Source organism: Cyprinodon tularosa, unplaced genomic scaffold (assembly GCF_016077235.1).
Source record: "Cyprinodon tularosa strain WSP-4 unplaced genomic scaffold, ASM1607723v1 ctg126, whole genome shotgun sequence".
In the NCBI taxonomy this organism is placed as follows: domain Eukaryota; kingdom Metazoa; phylum Chordata; class Actinopteri; order Cyprinodontiformes; family Cyprinodontidae; genus Cyprinodon; species Cyprinodon tularosa.
In genome coordinates, this window is record NW_024038070.1 from 1,029,922 (window position 1) to 1,045,420 (window position 15,499).

Here is a 15,499-nt window from a genome sequence, read left to right on the forward strand (position 1 = left end):
TTCAAATTCAATAAATAATGACTTACAATAGGCTAGAAAAATCTCAAAGCAAGAAAATCATAACTCTATCTTTTAAAAAAAGTCACTGATATCAGTCTTCAGATGTAAAAAGATATTTTAGGGACTTCAGTTAACAACAGAGCATCCAAATAGCACAAAAAGGCAGCCTAGAAGGGGCCTAGTCAAAGTCTAAACTTAAATCCAATTGAGATCGTTATAAGAACTGCCTGAAATAAATCACTCTGTAATAAATCTGATTCAAAATACAGAAATAATTTAGCTCTGGCGTCCTTTTAAATGTACCGAGGTGCACCTGTACGCGATTTCTACACCTGACAGACATTCATTCATACAGTACAAGCAGCCTTGTGCAAACACTCTGAAACAAGATGTAACATTTGCCTTTATAATCCACCTTTGCTTTTAAACAGTTCACATTTGAGTAACTCTGAACAGAAGCTGTCAAAAATCTCTGAAGTGTATGAATCAGACAAAAACAAAACAAAAAAACGATAAAAAAGTGTTCACATTACATACATTGTTGGCGCTTCTTTTTGATTCAAGTATTTGTTCTCATTATTCTGTATTACTCTGATATGTTTTTGATCTCATTTTCTGGGAAACATAAATGGGAAGGGATAAAGAAAAGGGTGTAAAAGTGGGGAGAACAGGTCAAGTCTAGCCACACATCCATTATGTACTCTTGGTTGTGTACTGGGTATGAGCTAGCATGTGCATATTCAACCTCCTGTCCTTGATTTCTTGGGTCCCTGCTCAGACTCGTGCCTGATCTGTGATTATGAAGCAGGTTGAACTCGAGCTCCAGTTGCCTTTGAAAAAAAAAAGAAGTAAAAGGTAGGGAGAGCATCTGATTTCTGACACTTTACAGGTAGATAAGAGTGCAGGTGAGGGAGTGGGAGAGGCTCTCAGTGCTGGTGCTGCGCCGAGAAATCCACATCTGAGAGGTGACCCTCTGACTCCCCCCTCCCTCCTCGACTTCAACACCAGCTCCATGATTTAAGTCCAGTGTGGAGTTCATTAATGCAGGTTTTCAGGAACAATCTCACAAACAAACAGCACAGGCAGAAAGTGATTGTTCTTTTTGTTGAACGATGCTCGTCCAAGGCGACTCTGGAAGAGGGCAAGTCCCCAAAGTTCAAAGTTTTTTTTGTTTTTTTGTTTTTTAAGACTTGGTACCAAACATGAGGTGTGTCTCAGCTTCTTAGTGCGCAGTCTATTCTTTTGTTTTTTTTATTGTTTCTCGTTTTTGTGAAAATTTATGATAAAAAGAACAAAATCATATTTTTGGTTTTTAAAGATATGTACCCGATGTGACCCATAAACAGTGCACAGACACATACAGGGACCTCCCTCCACCCTCCTACTGCTAAAAATATTCCAGCCCACTATTCCTCATAGACATCATCATCTCTCCTGCCCTTCTGCTCCATGGATCCTCTCATCAAACATAGAAAATGCAAGAAAGTGGAAGCAGACACCAGCAATCCAGTTGGCACCGAACTGAAGGAGCGACGGCCAACGCAAAGTTTAGTGTCGATCTAAGCGAGGCAGAGTCTCTTTCAGTGTCCTCTACATTTAAACCCAGTGAGGTTTCAGAAGAAGCTGCCTGGTAGAACAAGTTGTGAGATAAGAGGAGACTGGCAGATGTAGAGGATGGGTTTTTGGACAAACACCTCCTTTTGTGGTTTGCATAGAAATGGGAGTCTCACTGTCAGTCAAGGTGGCTCTAAGAGTGACAGAGCGATCCCAGAGTTCGACGTGAGTGATGCCCAACCAGAGCAGGCCGACTGCGAGCAGGTGGGATCACGCTTTCAAAACTGCTCGCTGGTTCTGCTCCACAGGCGGCAGGAAGGGTCAGGAGGGATGCTGAACACTGCATTAAGACCAGTATTAAAAAATGAAATGATCCCCATAAACAATCAGAAACTAGGCATGGGCTGGATTCCAGTAACAAGGTATACCAGAGTTTTAAAAGCTAACAAAAACATCCTTTTTGATTTCAGAGAAAGTAGATTGACTTTTTCTTAGCCTTTCCTCTCCCATTGGTTGATGCTGCACACCGCCACCAGCTGGCTGAATGTTGCTAATGATTTCTCTCACTTTCTTAGACGAATAAAAAGCTTTGCTGCTTGGAAATTTTCTTCAATGGTGAAACTTGTGACGTATTTTAACTTTTAGGAGTCTTTGTGTTGCAGCCCATATTTCTGGGACAGTGCTGCGTACCAAATCAAGTTGATCATCCCTTCTTCTCTTCTGGATAGACGGCGTGCAAAAAATGGAAATCTAAATAAGTGATTTTTTTCTTTATATAAGTGCATTTTTCTTGAATTGAGGAGGTAAGACACTTTGCCAATGGAACAAGATAAATTGCACTTAAAATAAGAAAAAAACAATTGCATTGTCTTGTTTCTAGTGCATATAATCTAATATATAATATCTAATTATCTTATTTTAAGGGGAAAAAAACACTCATTCCATTGGCAGATCATCTTATTTAGCTAATTAAATTAAGGGTAAAAACATTTTTTTTGCAGTGAACATGGACACATTCACTAACCCAGAGAGGTAGGTTTTTAGAGTTAAAGTATAGTGAAATTAACCCCCCAGTAAAGTATAATCACCAGCTGATCAGTTTTAATAACTAGATTTTAACAGAGATGGAAAAACTGAAACAGTTTTATGAGCCGTTTTAAACTGATCACATTTAACAGTTAAAATGTTTGATGTTTTCTTAATATTGTGTAGCCCTAAATTATAAATATGGCCATAAGATATAAACGTTTCAGAAGCACTAGGACTTATTGTTGCTTTTTGTTTGAAATAAAAGCATTTGGATCATGTTATAAATTTTCTTTCCACACATTTTCAATCAAACCTTGATATTTAAAACTAAGGTATTTTTCGCACCTCAAGCGTCTCCTACCAACCCATGCCTATCAGAAACTGTCGTCAAATAACTTCAGCATACACAGGCAATAAAATAAACGCATCATAGCAACCCCCCCCTACAAAAAACCCTCATCGATTGACTTGATCTCTGACTAAAGTGATGTTTGCAGGAGAAAGACAGACAGTGGAAGTGGTGCTTGCTGAGGACAGGCTCTGACGTAGCAGTAGTAGTAATTTCTAAGCTCCTCCAAGAGTGAAGGTGGAGGCGGAGGAGGGATCCGTAGGAAAGAGGATAAGATGGCAGCAGGGAGGGAAAGGTGAGGAGCTGCTGCAGATCTGCTCTCTGCAGCAGGCAGGCACTCAGTGGCCACATTATCACATCAGTTGGCAGGAAACTCCAAACGCAAAAAAAACATAAAAAAGTGAAAGACGAGGTGGCGATCCTCCCTGCCGCATCCAGCTGAGCATTCCCAGACACCAAGGCGAAGAATTTCTCCAAGTTGCAATGTTAACAGTGATGTTTACTTAGATAAAAGAAGGTGAGGATGAGCGCTTTTGAGTTTTCTTTGCATTTTCCTTCACTTTGCTACCGTGTTTGACATCCTCTGGTCCCGCTGACAAGAAGGAAAAAAAACAAAAACAAAACAACAAAGTTCACATCCAAGTCAATTTAAAAAATAAGTACACAGAGAAGCCACTGCGCAGATTGCTTTAAAGTCTTTTGCTTTTGCAGTTTATATTAGCCAGTGTTGCTTCTCCTTTCTTCTGATCGTTGGCATTATTAAGTGCTATAACAGACCACCTATTCACAAGTCTTTGCCTCATTTTACTTTTAAAAAAGTGACCTTGTCTTCTGGGTGAGGGGGAAAGAAAACAAGCTCTTCTTAATTTGGTTTGTTGCCTTCTTCCCACACAAACACACACATAAAATCACACACACAAGTCTTATGGAGAGGTGGCTGGCTGAAGAAGTGCTTTGTTATCGAAGTCCTTGTGTCTTGGACAGAAAATGGTTGAAGACCAGCTTGCTACTCTCCTGAGTTCACACTCTCTGTAAGGGGAGATAAAGGGTAGTAGTGGCAGTTTTTTTTTTCCTCTTTCCGAGAGCAGATAAAGTGTTCGCAGTTCACTCTTCCCTTACAGTCTGCTTTCAGTCATACGGTGCTTGGACGGTAGAGTCTCTGGCTTATATTGCACGTCGCTTGAAATAATGAGTTTGCAGGTGGAGTGGGCGTGCGGCGGAGGGGAAGGAACTCGTTTGAGGTTTTTACTTCTCCCAAAATGTCGCTGAGACAGTCTGAGACCAAACTGTAGAAAAACAAAAACAATGAAAAGCCCAGTGATGGGCTGAGGTGCATCAAAGTGTTTGTCTCCAACAGCTCCTTTGTATTAGCAGTGGTTCATAATCGTCATATGTACATCCTCCCACCATACAACTGACAGACATTGTTTCTAAGCTTTGCTTTCAATGGTTTCTAGAAGACAACTCATAAAAAAATACTACAAAAATAAATGGCTTGAACAAGGCGAACAAAGTTGCATCATTCCCTTTGAGCGTTGTGTTTGGGGAACTCGATTCGACTGCAAAAGAATAAAAATGCACTGAAGTTGTGAGCTGCAGCAGCATGTACTTTCCACTCAGGTTTCACTGGCTCAGAAATAAGGGTGTGCAAGTTCTCCATAAGCTTCTTTACCGAGTCAAGAGTGAGCGTGGATAGCAGGGCAGGAAACGGTTTAAGGCTAATATTAGTGCTGAGAGAAACAAATGACGGGTCTGGACCAGCTGACAGTGTGACAACCACTCTGATTGAAGGGTTGAGTGTTTTTTTTTTTTACTTTGGGAATGATGCCTTTCTTCATGGATCTCTGAGGTGCATGATGATTGCCAGTTTAAAGATGGCAGCTTGTTGCCATGTCAGTTTAACTCAAGTTGGTTTAAACCAGCGTCTTCCCCGTTTGTTTCAAGAAAACATTTTTTTCCTTTTTGATAACACTGGGCTCCAAAGTCACATAAAAAAACTGCAACTGAAATGTTGTTTTAACACAAAAAGAGCAGAGGAGGTGGACAAAGCCAAGCAGCGAATATGAAGCGTTGTCCTCCTCTCGTCTCTCTGTTTCTTCACATCCACACTTGATTATCTCCACATTGATTTGCAGGGCTTTTTGCTCCTCTTTGTCAGTTTTCCTCCTACATGGATTCTCCACTCAGCAGGTCTCCAGGCAGCAGCGTATTGATTGGTGTGGGGCTCCCCATGACTCGTCCTTCCTCCCCGCTCGGAGGTCCCCACAGGCTGGAATACTGCTGAACACCTCCCCAAAGCAACTCCCCTCCTGTTTTTGTCCCGCCTGCTCCGAGCCCGCCGCTATTTCCGCCGCCGCTGTTGTTATTGTTGTTCCAGTGGGGTGAGTGACCAATGGGGTGAGCCACTCCAGATCCGGCTCCGCCCATCCTGGTCTGATTGGTTCCAGGGGTGGCCTGCCAGCTTGTCGTTCCTCCGAGCGACTGGCCCTGTGCAAAGAAGCGATTCACCTCCTCTTCCCCGGCAAACTCTGCTAAAATGGTGGTGTTTCCCAGCACACACCTGGGTGAAGACACAAAAGATCAAGGGTTAAATTCCCTAAAATGAACAACTCTTAATACCGTAAAGTTCAGGGAAACATACATGTGCAGGGACTTCTGAGCTTTGGCGGCTTCATCCTTGGAGCTGTACCGGACCACAGCGTTTCCCTGTGTCAGGTTGAGGTGGAAGGTGATGAGGGGGCCGTGCTGCATGCACAGTGTCCGCAGAGTGGAACCGTCAATCTGGGGACAGTTTAAAAAAAAAATCATGCCGTATGATTAGTGAGCTAATGCTCCAACGAAAAGAGGAGAGACAAGTCCTGAGAGGAAACGGTTACCTGTGGAGTTAGGTTCCTGAGAACCAGCCAGCTACTGGTCCTGGTGGAGCTGTCAGGACTCCATGTGGTACCTGCTGTGGGAGAGAGAGGCAGCAGCAGAAAGCTTACAGGGAGGATCAAACTTCTCAGGTTCTTGTGAAACAATGGGGTGGAGTCGATAAAATCGCTCTAAAGTCAGTTGAAAGTGTTCAAACACAAGTCATCCATTTATTTTCAAGAGTACCACTCCCTTGAAGACCCGCCCACACTGAACTCCAAACCAAATGAGGTGGTTAAAGCCACATAAAAGTATCTCTCACTCTTCTAGTGTATCTTATCATGCACGTCGTTACTGTAGAAAAACAACAGAACATCTCCAGGAGTGTTGCTAGTAAAAAAAAAACCCTGCAGTGTAGTGTAGCTCTACCTGTGCTGTAGGAGCTGCTCCATCCTTGGGCCAAACCCAGAGAGTTCCCGCCCCAGGTGGAGGAGGGCTTTGTGTTAGTGAGGCCGGGCGGGGGGCGGGAAGGAGCTGTGGTGCTGCTCCGTGGACCCTGGGGGACCTTCCAAAGCTCGTGGGACAGAGACGCCTGGCTGTGAGAGATGGGACCTGGAGACCAGGTTGATTTCATCTCTGACAGTTTGCCTGGATGGAGAAGAAGAAGGAGGTGGTTGGTTTACAAAACCAGATGGCTGGAAGACAATCTGCATCCCGGTCTTTAAAGGGAAACCACAACATCTGACTAAATATACCTCCATGGTGCTGGACCTTCGAAAAACCTCTAGCAATACCAGGTCAAAGAAATGGCATCAGGAGACTATATTTTTCACCTGAAATCTTGTCATTTTACCTTTACCTTGGATAAAAATGGGGGACAATAGGCAAAGAATTTGACAGAACATGATCTATAGGTGGGAAAAAGGTGCCAGTAGTCTAAGCTCTTACACCTACTTCATGTCTTTTTTATATACTCAAAAATAATCTTCATCTCCAAAGACTCACATTTTCACACATCCTATATCTGATTATATGTTATTTTTCAAATATTTAAGATTGTTATAATTTCACTTCATAGGCTGGCAGGTTTTGAATAATGAACCTGGAAAATCTGAAAAAAAAAAATAGAAGGTGTAAAGGATACAAGGGAGCAAGGAAGGAGAAGACAAGGAGAAAGTCAGCTTGGTGGAAGGAAGAAAAGGAGACCAGGAAGAAACAGAAATGAGACAAGGAATGAAGTAAAGAAATGAAAGGACACATAAAAGGGAAGGATGTAGTGCAGAAGAGAGAAAGGGAGGTAGGACCAAAGGAAGAAGAAAAAAAAAATATGAAAAGAAGGACACATGGAAGAAGCAACACCAGGGTAGGAAGGAAAGAAAAATAGGAGGAAAACAAGATTCAAGGAAAGTGAAGAATTAAGGGACGAAAGCAATAAGGAAAGAAGGGTGTAGGACACAAGGAAGACAATTTTAGATGATTTTTCAGACAATACGTAGCCAAATAACTGCATAGGAGCGCTTTCGTTTCCTCTGATTAGAAACACAGTTTATAACAGACCGGCAGTGATGCTGCACTGACAGGTTGATGAGAAACTTCTATAGAAACTGTTCTATAGCTGCTACTGTTTGCTCAGTCAGTCGCTGACTTTTTAAACACAGAGAATCAACACTGTAAAATCCTCACTGTTTCAGAGAACAAACACATTTAGATGGACACTCGACAGGAAATTTGCTCTGAATAAAATTCAAGAAAAGAAGGAGGCCATGTAGAGAGGTGATATGAATGATGTGGGTGGAGGTCTATATGTGACAATGACGTAATAGGACCCTCTTAACTTTTTCACATGTCACTTTACAGTGTGCTGACAAAGTAATGCATCATTATGAAAAGATAAGGTGAATTATGCAAAGTTTGCTTATTTTTTAAAATAAAATCTAAGCACTGAATGCATTAATGTAGAAAACTTTATTTTACTCCAATAACAGAGATACTGTAAAACTGTTCCCAACAGCTTTGAGCCTAAAAGTGTTCAAGCTTAAGCTAATTTTAAGCACATTTGAACATTAATTTAAAGTCGTATCAGATTTGCCGTTGGACTTGGTTCAGCTGCTGGCTCCAAAGCCGCTTCCTCCAGCAGCTTCCTGTGCAAATGCAAACTAATGTGGTGGTTGTAAGGTGGCAAAATGTGAAAAAGATCAGAGTGAAGCCTGTCTGCAGGGATTCAGTTACTGCAATGTGACAGGAAAAGAGGTTTTGGATAAACAATGTACCTGCGTCGTCCATCTCCGAGGAGGAAAGACTGAAAGAGCTAGTGTAGGCACTGACTGGCCAATCGGTGGACGGAGGCAGAGCCTCGCTCTGAGATGAGGTGGGAGAGGAGCCTAAAGCGATGCCAGCAACACAAACAGAAAGACAAACACAAAGAAAACGTAGCAAAGAGAGAAAATGGTATAAAGAAAAAAACATACAGAAAAAATTTTCACTCAGAAAAGCGTCAGCTTGCAGGTGACGATGGATATAGCAGAAATTAAAGGTAGGAAAATGAAGAACACGGAAAGAAGAAGCAGGATTTTCTGATGGAAGCTGCCATTTATAACGTTTTACTATCTTTGAATATATATACCCAAAAAGTTTTTTTTTTTTTTCCCTTTCATTTCAAATATTGTAAGCAGTTGGTTCTCAAGTCTTACTTCCACTCCTGTCCCGGAGGAGGTAACGGTTGACATCTTGGATGTTGGTGTTGATAGTAGGTCCACTGGGGACGCTGCCTGGAGTTACATTGGGGTCTGTCTCCGGGTCGATATTCTGCAGACCTTTCCAAGGTACACCAGGACAAAACTCTAAACCAAAAGAAACACAGAAATAGCTAAAAAAGAACATTTGTGCTGACCGTTTGAGTCTATTAACAAAGAAAGCTGCCAAACTGGTTAGGAATATAAAACAGCAGGACTTCCTCCAGCTGTTTCCCACCTGGAGGCCAGTTGATATTGGTCCCATTGGCCATCTTATCGCTGCTGTTCTTGCCCGGACCCCAGCTCTCTGGAGGAACCAGGGGGCTGCTGGGAGACTCTGAACTGGATATTAGATTGTAGGGATTGTACGAGTCGTCCATCTGAGGGGGCTTTCCAGGTGGGCCGAGGTTGGCGCCTGGGAAATACATGATAATATGAAGCTAGAATATTACAATTTGAAATATAACAGAAACAACTTGTTTTTAGCTTTATAATAAGTAACCATCTTTATATCTGGTTTTTACTCAAATTCTCTAATGGACTAAGTTTAAAATGTATATGAACTAATATAATTAAAAATATACATTTTTTTAGAATTGTAGTGTTTTTATGAAAACATTTTAAAGTTAGAACTTTACTTATGCTATAAGACCCTAAAATAAAATCAGCTAGATTTAGAGATATGTTGGTTTAATTCAAATAATCCATTTCCTAATACGTAAAGGTGCATTGCACAAGTCTAAAAGTTTTTTTTTTTAATACAAGCCCTTATAGTGCCTGCCATGTAAAATGCCAGGCACTATAAGGGCACCGTTTACTGCAGTCGCCTCTATAGGCTCGATTAGTTCAGCCGGATCAGATCCTTATAGCGTGCGCCTGGATGTCAGCTGCTGCTCTGTCTCATTCTACACACTCAACTTATTTTAGGAAAATAAAACTTCTGTTTAGTGCAACAAAAGGGATGGAAGAGGAGTCTGACTGGGGACAGAATAAGGCGAGTAAATATTGGGGAAACTTTTATCAAGGAGGAACCTCTTCTTGCTAGAAAGGTTTAGATGCTCTGTTCAAAATAACCCCAATATTTGTAACTTTATTACCTCAGATTACATTATACCTCTAAACAAAAGCTTTTCCTTTTTCCTCCCCCATGCCTGTACACAGCACTGATGTCATAACAACTTGACGCCAGAGGGTGGCAAACTTCTGCAAAAGATCTGTAATGTACACTAGGGGTGGGTATTGGCAAAGAAGTCACGATTCGATTCGAATCACGATTCACATGCCACGATGCGATTCTATCACGATGCATCACGATACTTGAAATATTGCGATGCATTGTGATATTTTCACTGAACACTGTAAGAAAAAGATACAGCCCTTACCAGTGGCTGACTGGCTGGGTGTGATCTGGATAGTGTCTTCAATTGATACATAACTGAAAGCAACTGAATTCATACATAGCTGTATTTATTGAAATTACTTTAGGAGGTGTTGCAATGAAAACAAATACTGGACAGAAATATTACTATTACTGGCATGGACACACCAACAAAAAGATCTTAGGATTCATCAAACTTAAAATAACAAAATGAGGATAATCAGTCCGGACATGCTTATGACACAAAGCAGCAGGCGTCAACACATCCGCAGCGACATCTGCTGGACTGGAAGTTGTATTCCACTTGGTTTGATTGATGTGCGCCAACCATTAATGTATTTTATTTGTTCATTTTTTTTTTTTAAATAATCGATTCTTGCCTTCAAGAATCGATTCAGTAGATCACAAAAATTAGAATCACGATTCATCGATTTGACGATTATTTTGCACACCCTTAATGTACACTATGCTGCTTTAAAGTTATTTTTACGTTTAAATTATAATGTAGAATTAAGTACTATGAAAAACATCAGCCACAAAGTTTTCCTGAATTAACAAAGTAAATATGAATTATTTCTATTTTCGTTCCTGCCTTTTAATTTTCTTCCTTACAGTCCAACTTTTACTAAAAAAAACAGGAAGTACAAATAAATGCCTATAATTAAAGGAAAAAAATAACATTCATATAATCTGTGATTAGTAACTGGATAATTAAGAATATTTTATAACCGCAATAAGATCAAGGCTAGCAGATGTCATTGTTGGTATTTCAAAAAGTCCTCTCAGATTAATCTATATGCCAAATCTAAGCTCTGATACTTTCCTGTAACTTTGAAGAACAACATATAACTAATACAGGAAGCATTTTTAAAAAATCATTGAGTTTAAACAGATTTCTGTTTAAAAATCTGGCTCCAGTTGAAAGCTTTTATTTTGAAGTGCTTCACTGATGTCAAAATAAATGCACACTAATATTTTCTCTTACCATGTTTTCCCAGGTTGGGCTCAAGAGGAGAAGAATTTCCAGAGAGACTTTCGATGGAGTTTGGATGTGTCCACTGTGACAGCCGGGACTGCGGTAAAGGTGGGTCCTTCAGAGGAAGACCACCCACATCCATACAGTTGTGATTCATATTTGGATTCAGTCCAGCTGAAGGCACATGGAAAAAAAAAAAAAAAAGCTGCTGTAAAACCTTTTCTCTGTCAGAATCCCAGAATTAGGTTTTTAAACACTCACAAAGAGCATAGGGGCTGTAGGGGCTGGGAGATGACTGCGGCTCTTTGGTCTGCAGGTCAGAGAGGAGTGGAGTCTGGGGGTGACCAGAGTAGGAATCCAGAGGAGTTTTGGCCCCACCAGGATGCAGGCCTGAGTGGGAGGGCTGCTGTTGCTGCTGCTTCATGAGCAGAGCCTGGGCCAGCTGACGTTGGTGCTGCTGGATCTGCTGCTGCATGTTATTGATTGTACGTGTAACCTGTGATAAGACGGAAACAGTTAGCATCTAAAATATGAAACTGTCAACATAAGAATAGTGGAAAATATCCTGTCAAATGAATATATTTCTATGATTTTAGGACCCCAAAAAAGGACACTTCTTTGCAGAAAATCTTACTTGCTGCTCTTGTTGCCGAATGGGGCCAGAAACATTACGCTGTGCCTGCAACATTTGCTGTTGAATCTGTAAACGCTGGTATGCCTGTGGAGGGAACACAAAAAGGTCTGATCATCTTAACCTCATAACAGATGAAATGGCACATAGGAGAGCCTTTAAGCGTGATGCGATTAAACGTTAATACACTCACCAGTTGCAGCTGGTAAAGTTGGTTCAGAAGGGTCATGTGTTGAGGGTTTATTGGTGAGGTTAAAAGTGCAGGATTCAGACCAATGTTTTTTGCTGCAAACTGTAAGAGCTGTGCTTGAACCTGTCGAGGAACATTAGACAGACAAGACCTTTATGAAATTGAGAAGTTTTTTAAGTTTACATGTTCAATGCATAGACACCAATAAAAACCTTATTAAAGCTGCAGTCTGTAACATTGAGAAGAGAGCAAACTTCGACTGAAAATTTGTAGAAAAACAGGTTTCACTCCACTCCCCCACCCTCTCTGCTTCACTCATGCCCCACCTCCAAGCTCCACCCCTCTCACAGCATCTGCGCGGCTACCGCATGCGACCAGAAGGGGGGGGGGGGATTCAGCGTGTGTGAGCTGTGATTGACACTCCCGAATTATTCTTTCCAGATTGAAATACAGGCAGTGCCTATATACAGGCACATGTACTGCTGTCTGGGCATAGGGACAGTTTTAGCCAATATGACAAAAAAGTGATTTTTAAAAACTTACAGACTTCAGCTTTAATGATGCTAAAAAGGCAACAATCCCAACTTCCATCATTTCCTCTGCAGAACCTTTCATGTTCAGTTGAATGAGCGAGTGTAGCTGATGTAGCGAAGCATGAATCAGGGCACATATAGATGTAAATGTTTCTCCAGGTGTGACTGTACCTGAGGGGAGAGAAACTGAGGCACTTGAGCACGTAGACTAGGCTGAGAGGAGCTGAGAGACGGCACTGGTGGCTGAGGAGGCGGCTGCGGTTGCTGCATGGCCCGGGCTTGTGCTGCTCCACCTCCACCAAACATTCCACTCTGCATCTTTAGGGAAACAATAAAATCCAACAATCCTGTCAGGTTTAATCCTTAAGATCCTCACACGATAATTCCTGCCTATTAACACACATATTAAAGGTTATCACCTTATCAATGAAGGGCAGGCGAGGATCTGCTGAGGGGTCTTTGGAAAGAAGCGGAGGACGGGGGCAGCTCATGGGCTTGTTGATGAGCCCGTTGTTGTAGTCATGGCTGCCAATCGCCATCCCGCGCTTGTCGATCTCTGTCTTCTTCTCCAGCAGGGAACTCATAGCCTGATCCAAGTTCATATTGTTGCTCCGCAAAGCCTCCTCTGCTGGATCCCTCTGAAAAAAATAAACAAACAAAAAACAATCAGTACTGCAGCTGAGACACAAACAAGTGCAGCATATCAACCACCTTCATCCACTAAACATTTAAAAGAAGTGTTTTAATGAACCTTTAGAGCACGAGTATAAAAAACATGTAATGAATGAGTGATGAGGGTTTTTCTTGCAGCGTTTTCTTGATGTCCTCACACTCCTTTGCCTTTTTCTATGTTGCCATACTACATCATTAACCCTGTTCTTGTTTATTAGAATTTCATGTGTGAGACCAACACAAATCCTGACCACATGTATCATAAATAACTTAAAAACCTGTTCTATAATAAAAAAAGAAGCAAAGGAGTCTTTCATATTCTTCCACTACTATCTAGGTTGAAAGATATGGTTTAGTTGTTGCAAGTTTTCTGCTTCAGGCTGAAAAGTTTACTTTGATTTTCACAGGTTTTAAGGAATAGGACTAACGGCTATACTCTCATCAGCTGAGATTTTTCAATTGCAACCGTTTTGCCAAAAGTTAAATAATTTGAACAACCAATGATTGTGTAGAAGAGGCCTGACGTTACACCTTATAAAAGTTTGATTTGCTAAATTCTTAATGATTAATCAATTTAACTTACAGGAAAGCCCATGTCTGTGAGCTGTTTGATGAGCTGTTTCATGATCCAGGCATCTTCCTGTTTCCCTGGTATCTTCACCTGAAGTTAAAAATAAACAAAAAAATATAAACACTAAGAAATAAAGATATCATAAAGGAGCATAACAAACTTTGCACAATGTATTAACAAAATGGTAAAAACTAAAATGATTTCTAAAGGAAAAACCATGCATATATGTGCGAACATGTTACAATCTTGTAATTAACAGCTTCGTACTTTTGGTGGGACTTTTTTGGAGGAATTTCCCCAGGAGTTACAGGAAGAGTTGCTCTCCTGGGAGGCTGTGCTGTTCCACATGTCTCCCTCCTCAGAATCCCACTGACCCCCTGAAAGGCTGAGCTCTTCACCTCCTCCTCCCCATCCATCTTGCATAGGTTTGGAGGCTGGAAAGCAAGCAACAGAAAATTCAAATTCCAACTTTAGATTATAAAACACAAACATGAAATCAAATTGGATTCAAATATGGGATTGTTTGTAGAAAACGAAATTGTAAATTAGTAAAATTTAACTTTACTATTGATAGCAACATGATCATTTGACATAATCAGCCACATGGGGTCACTGTAGCTTTATAAGTAGGCTGCCCTTGCATCATACTGATGTCCTTGACTAACCACAGGAACAACTCTTGATTTTCTTGCAACATATCAGCAGTGAAGAAGATTACTCTTCAGTAATATTAAGCAGGATCAGGTATGCAGATTTGTTTTTTTTGTTTTTTACCAGGTTTTCCAGGTGCTGCCGTCATTGCTGGGTTGCTCCTGCTGTAATTGTCTGGGTTGCCGTCTCCCCAGCCCCCTGGGCTCCCAGTGGGTTTGCCCCAAGCAGATGTGCCATTATCCACGCTGACTGGAGAGGGCACAGGCTCTCCCCAAGAGCTCTCAGATTTTGTGTGTGAGCTGGAAAGCTCTCCCCAACCTGGAGGTCACACAAGGACAGGAGCTCATCAACGGGAAACTCAACAAAAGTCGCCAAACATGTTGACAGATTACATGCTTCTTAGAACTCTCATAGTGTAAATAATGAAAGATTTTCTGTAGATTTCTGGAGTCCTTGCATTGAGACATTGGGCTACCATTCTCCATTTATGTGATGCTAAACTCAATGTCAGAATCTCAATCAAACCTTTAAAATTCCTTTATAAGCTTTTTTAAGATTCATGGAAATTACACGAGTTATATATTTTTCGCATCCTTATTATTTATTAAAAGCAACAGGAGTGTCTGCTTAAGGCTGTCAGACACGTATCTTTTGGTAAGAGTGGTGCCAAACAGGCCTGCAGGGAGGTAGAAGACGGCTGGGCTGAGCAGAACTGTGGACAGAAGTAGGCAGGGCCCGTTTAGGATCTGGCTCGTCCCAGTGAGTTTTGGCATGAGTAGCATGGCTCTGCTGCTATACCTGCAGCAATGCCAGGCCCAACTTAGCTCTCCCGCTAGGGAAAGGTCAGGTTCTAAAAGCTGCTCCTAAATTATAGTTAACATTCAACCTTCTGCTATGTTTTGCCAGAAAGCTACACAGACCTACAGAAATACATGGTCTTATTCTATCCTGACATTCTGTTATGAACATAAGAATTGTTCTTTGTTTTTAATAAATTCTTATGTTAGGAAACAAATAAAAGTGTCTGATATGAGGTATATTTACCAGCAGTAACAGCTGGTAGGTTCTAATGGGAAACAGCAGGGAGCATCTGCCCTTAGTTGGCGTCTTGGGAGCCTGTGTCACCTCCTTCTACTCAACTTATTGACAGACTGCAGCTTCCATACAAACAGTTCCAATAAATTTTCACGTTGCATATTGTAAACTCTTCTTGGATTCGACCGGCTATTGATAAAATTATGTTTTTAATCATGAAGAGCAGGTTTAACCGCAAGAGCCACCAGTGCCTCTCTGATCAGGAGTAAATCCTAGCAGAGCAATCTAGGTCAAGATTTTACCTTAAGTGGATCAACAGATTGGAGCTTAAGGGTGCACAGTGCT

At 41.3% G+C, this 15,499-nt stretch overlaps 1 protein-coding gene across 1 annotated transcript in view; it reads right to left on the reverse strand.

Moving 5' to 3' along the window:
- Nucleotides 1–3,935: 3,935 nt before the first annotated feature.
- Nucleotides 3,936–15,499, reverse strand: part of tnrc6c2 (trinucleotide repeat containing adaptor 6C2) — a 46,991-nt gene continuing 35,427 nt past the window's right edge. Inside the window, exons 5-20 of the mRNA XM_038276662.1 lie at nucleotides 14,243–14,437; nucleotides 13,736–13,902; nucleotides 13,481–13,558; nucleotides 12,645–12,863; nucleotides 12,397–12,543; nucleotides 11,696–11,815; nucleotides 11,506–11,589; nucleotides 11,133–11,367; nucleotides 10,881–11,045; nucleotides 8,756–8,932; nucleotides 8,476–8,625; nucleotides 8,056–8,166; nucleotides 6,215–6,433; nucleotides 5,809–5,882; nucleotides 5,574–5,713; nucleotides 3,936–5,492 (exon numbers count right to left, since the gene is read on the reverse strand). Of these exons, the coding sequence (XP_038132590.1) occupies nucleotides 5,099–5,492; nucleotides 5,574–5,713; nucleotides 5,809–5,882; nucleotides 6,215–6,433; nucleotides 8,056–8,166; nucleotides 8,476–8,625; nucleotides 8,756–8,932; nucleotides 10,881–11,045; nucleotides 11,133–11,367; nucleotides 11,506–11,589; nucleotides 11,696–11,815; nucleotides 12,397–12,543; nucleotides 12,645–12,863; nucleotides 13,481–13,558; nucleotides 13,736–13,902; nucleotides 14,243–14,437 (2,675 nt within the window). The 3' untranslated portion in view covers nucleotides 3,936–5,098. The remainder of the gene's footprint in view (nucleotides 5,493–5,573; nucleotides 5,714–5,808; nucleotides 5,883–6,214; nucleotides 6,434–8,055; nucleotides 8,167–8,475; nucleotides 8,626–8,755; nucleotides 8,933–10,880; nucleotides 11,046–11,132; nucleotides 11,368–11,505; nucleotides 11,590–11,695; nucleotides 11,816–12,396; nucleotides 12,544–12,644; nucleotides 12,864–13,480; nucleotides 13,559–13,735; nucleotides 13,903–14,242; nucleotides 14,438–15,499) is intronic.